The 3,848-nt window shown below is 35.8% G+C and overlaps 1 protein-coding gene across 2 annotated transcripts; it reads left to right on the top strand.

Moving 5' to 3' along the window:
* Positions 1-289: 289 nt before the first annotated feature.
* LOC107930677 (ethylene-responsive transcription factor RAP2-7) lies at positions 290-3,630 on the top strand. 2 transcript variants are annotated; one of them, XM_041103544.1, is made up of 9 exons: positions 290-1,271; positions 1,359-1,384; positions 1,486-1,516; positions 1,643-1,730; positions 1,820-1,965; positions 2,223-2,302; positions 2,375-2,595; positions 2,671-2,944; positions 3,074-3,630. In XM_041103544.1, exons 1-8 carry the CDS (start codon positions 676-678, stop codon positions 2,923-2,925), a joined length of 1,443 nt encoding a protein of 480 aa, XP_040959478.1. In that variant the 5' UTR covers positions 290-675; the 3' UTR covers positions 2,926-2,944; positions 3,074-3,630. The 2 variants fall into 2 exon arrangements, with proteins under 2 accessions (XP_040959478.1, XP_040959479.1); XM_041103545.1 differs by having other exon boundaries at positions 301-1,271; positions 2,686-2,944.
* The last annotated feature ends 218 nt before the right edge of the window (positions 3,631-3,848 follow it).

The following is a 3,848-nucleotide window of genomic DNA, read 5'->3' as shown; positions in this document are numbered from 1 at the left end:
AGTACTTTCATCTTGAAAAAAAATCAAATATAACATGATTGTTCTCAAATTTAGGATGAAAATACTAAAATGATATCCTTTCTGTGTCTAACTTTATGCATGGAGGAATTAAATTGAAACATACTCATGAATCAATCATAATAATCATATTTAATTAGGCTGTAAGATAACAGTTTTTTTTAACCTTTAGACAAATCAAAGATTAAAAACAATAATAAAAAGATGTTTCCCCTCCTAAAAGAGAAATAATATAATAAATAATAAATAAGACCCCCACCTAAAAAAAGAAAGGGCAACTGGGCAAGTGTTAAAAACTATACCACCTTCACTGTTAACACGTTCCTATCCTCTCTTCTTTATTATTTTCGTTGTTGTTTTCCCTTCCTTTCCTTTTGAGTTCTTCTCTCTCTCTCTCTCTCTCTCTCTCTTAGATCAATTTTCTCTCCATTTGTGTATCCAGCTTCACACAACAGCCGTTTTTTTCTTTTCTCTTATCTTTCTCCAATGCTGTCTTGTTGAGGTTTAATTTTTCTTGTATATCATCATCAACCGTTACCAAGAGAGGAGAAAAAAGAAACCATCTTTTTCTGGTTTTGTTTTCTGAAAGAAAGAAACATTGGTTTTTCTTTGTTTTTGCAACTTTGTTTGGTCTTAAAAGGTCAGGAAAAGAGAAACATGTTGGATCTCAATCTTGATATTGTCTCAAGCGAGTCATCTTGTGATGAAAACATCAACAACAGCAGCAGCAACAACAACAACAACAACAACAACAACAACAACGTGTTGGTAAATGGTGGAGCTGTGACGTTAACTCAAATGGAAGATTCGGGTTCGACGAAATCTTCCATCATCAACGATGAAGATTTTCCGTCCAATGCTGCCGTCAGGGATGAGAACTCTTCCGATGATGCTTCGGCGACTTTCGTTTTCGATATCTTGAAGAAAGAAACGGGTGATAAGACCACCAACAACTTCAATACTATTGTTAAAAAGGTCGAAAACCCTTCGCCGGACTTCGTTACTCGACAGCTTTTCCCGGTAACCGGAGAAAAATTCGGCGGTCTAGAGTTGGAGTTTGGAAGTACTAAACCTTTGGCTAGACCTCAGTGGTTGAATTTATCTTACGCTGAGTCTACCGGTGAGGCTGAGCTGACAACTTTTCAGATAAAGCCTCAACCGAGGAAGAGTAGGCGAGGGCCTCGGTCCCGAAGCTCTCAGTATCGTGGCGTCACATTTTACCGGCGAACTGGCCGGTGGGAATCACATATATGGTAATATATTCACATAGAGCTATACATATATATTTCTTAATTATTTTAATTATTTTTGTTATTTATTTATTATTATTTTGTAAACAGGGAATGTGGGAAGCAAGTATATTTAGGTAATTTTAATTTTAATTTTAATTATGTGAATAATTCATAGATTTTAGATTCTTTGCTTATAAGGGTATACTTTGGTTTTTATTTTAAAATTTTGTGTCAGGCGGATTTGACACTGCCCATGCTGCAGCTAGGTGAGAATTTTTTTCCTTTTTTGCATGATAATTTGATAAGTAGTTATATGTATCATATTTGTTTCAATTTTTAATGAAATGAATGAGTTAAATGTTTTTATTTTTCTAAATTTGGATCTTATTCAGAGCATATGATCGAGCTGCAATCAAGTTCCGGGGAGTTGATGCTGATATCAACTTCACTTTGTGTGATTACGAGGAAGACATGAAACAGGTAAAATTGTGTCATTTTTTATATGATTTTTTAAATTTCTTCCTTCTTGGTTGTTCATTGATTTTGATTGTGATTGTATTGATCTGCAGATGAAGCACATGAGCAAAGAAGAATTTGTGCATGCTCTTCGTCGTCAAAACAATGGATTCTCAAGGGGAAGCTCCAAGAACAGAGGGGTAGCCTTGCATAAATGTGGTCGATTGGAAGCTCGAATGGGACAGTTCCTAGGAAAGAAGTGAGGATCTGTTTCACCAAATCTTTGTTCCATATGATCTTAGGACCAGATTTTGTTATGACAGTTTAGTATATACTTATGTTAGTTTAGGCCTTTTAGTTATGATCGTGCTTCCAGATATATTTTTCTTGGGTTATTCGACACCGAAGAAGAAGCTGCAAGGTGTTTGTGATGTGATGATCATAGTTTTATGCTCCCAAAACATTGATTTTTATGTAACATGAATGTAATAAATGTAGTTCTTTTTGTGAATTCAGGGCTTATGATATGGCTGCCATGAAATGTAGTGGAAGTGAAGCTGTGACCAACTTTGAGCCAAGTACTTATGAAGGAGGAGGTATATACATATTCCAAGCCTTTTATTGTTATTTTAGGACATGTTCTTGATTGTTTTGATGTTTGAATGCAGGCAATGGTCATTACAATCTTGATTTGAGCCTTGGGATTTCAGCGACTCGAAACGGGAGCAACGATACTGGGGATTTCAGTTTTCGTAACACTACTGGCACCGGAGAGAGTTCTGGTTCTGTATCTGTGGGTGTACAACCTGAACATTGTCAAACAATTGCATCTAAGCACCCTCCTATGTTGTCTAATGTTTATCCAGCTGCTCTTTTACCATACAATGAGGTACTTTTTTATATCCCAACATGTTTTCCTTTTTGTCTGTAAAAGTTTGCATTGAATGATGTTATAACATGACAGGGAAGGGCAATACAGATGAGAGCTGAAGCTATTTCATCAAACTGGGCATGGCAAATGCAAGGGACTGGTAAAATTATTACACCAACCCCAGTGTTTCCTATAGCAGCATCATCAGGATTCTCTTCATCCATTGCCATTGCTTCCTCCTCATCATCACCGAGTCCAACTTTCAACAATTCTGGCCGAAACCCTTGTTTTCCGGCACCGGCTACGTCTACCAATAACACTTCCCATTACTATAATTACAGAAGCTGAAATCAACATAGAAGTATAGGTGAGTGAAAAAAAAACAACAAATGAAGTTGTAACAATTTGTAGTAACCTATGGACTTTGCATTTGTCACAAAGTGTGTAATAGAACCTTAAAGTTCCTGCTTTCATAACATACTTTAAAACCATGCAGGAGCTGATGCAATTGTACAATCATTTGGCTCTCAAATAGCGGGCGCAACGCGACGTTACGGTTTTTCTATAGTTGTAGTTTTGGCTTTCGTTTTCATTGCGGGAATTCGAATAGCTCGACAGGGTTAGCCAAATCGTGTCCGAATTCGTCGAGGGCTCGGATAAGTTTGATTAGTGGTCGATTAACCATACAGGTAACATAGCTTCAACGGCAATCAAAGGTCAAGTGGCTGATAAAGTTGGAACAGGGCGTGGGGCCTTGATGATTGAGGTAGCAGTGTCCAAGCTTTGATGCCCCTAATTTGCTGAAACCAAAAGAAGTTGGTTGAGATGTTGCAAGTTGCATATATATATATATATAAAAGGTCCTATTTATAAAAAATTTTTAAAAATTGGTCCAAGCTTTGATTACACTACATTTTAAATTCAACCTGCCTGGCCCAACTTGCATCTCTCACAGCTCCAAAATGTTATTGTACACAATATATTGATGGTTTTGTTGGCTTAATAACATACATTCATAGGCCACAATCAATGCTAAAATGCCCATTTTCTTTATTTCAGTCCAATCAATGCTAAAATGCATCTATTTCATACACATACACAAATGTAAATTTACATATATACTAATAATTTTAAGTTACGTTTAACAATATTTTAGTATATGTTGTAAATAATTAATGTTGAATCCGTTTTTGTTTTATCAAAAAAAAAATTGTGGTTTATTAACCGGGGTTTATTTTTTTTAAAAATAATTTAAATTTAAATTATAGTCG

The sequence above is a fragment of the Gossypium hirsutum genome, chromosome D10, assembly GCF_007990345.1.
Source record: "Gossypium hirsutum isolate 1008001.06 chromosome D10, Gossypium_hirsutum_v2.1, whole genome shotgun sequence".
NCBI lineage: Eukaryota > Viridiplantae > Streptophyta > Magnoliopsida > Malvales > Malvaceae > Gossypium > Gossypium hirsutum.
The sequence above is the reverse complement of the archived record's forward strand: the minus strand, read 5'-3'. Positions and strand labels throughout refer to the sequence as shown.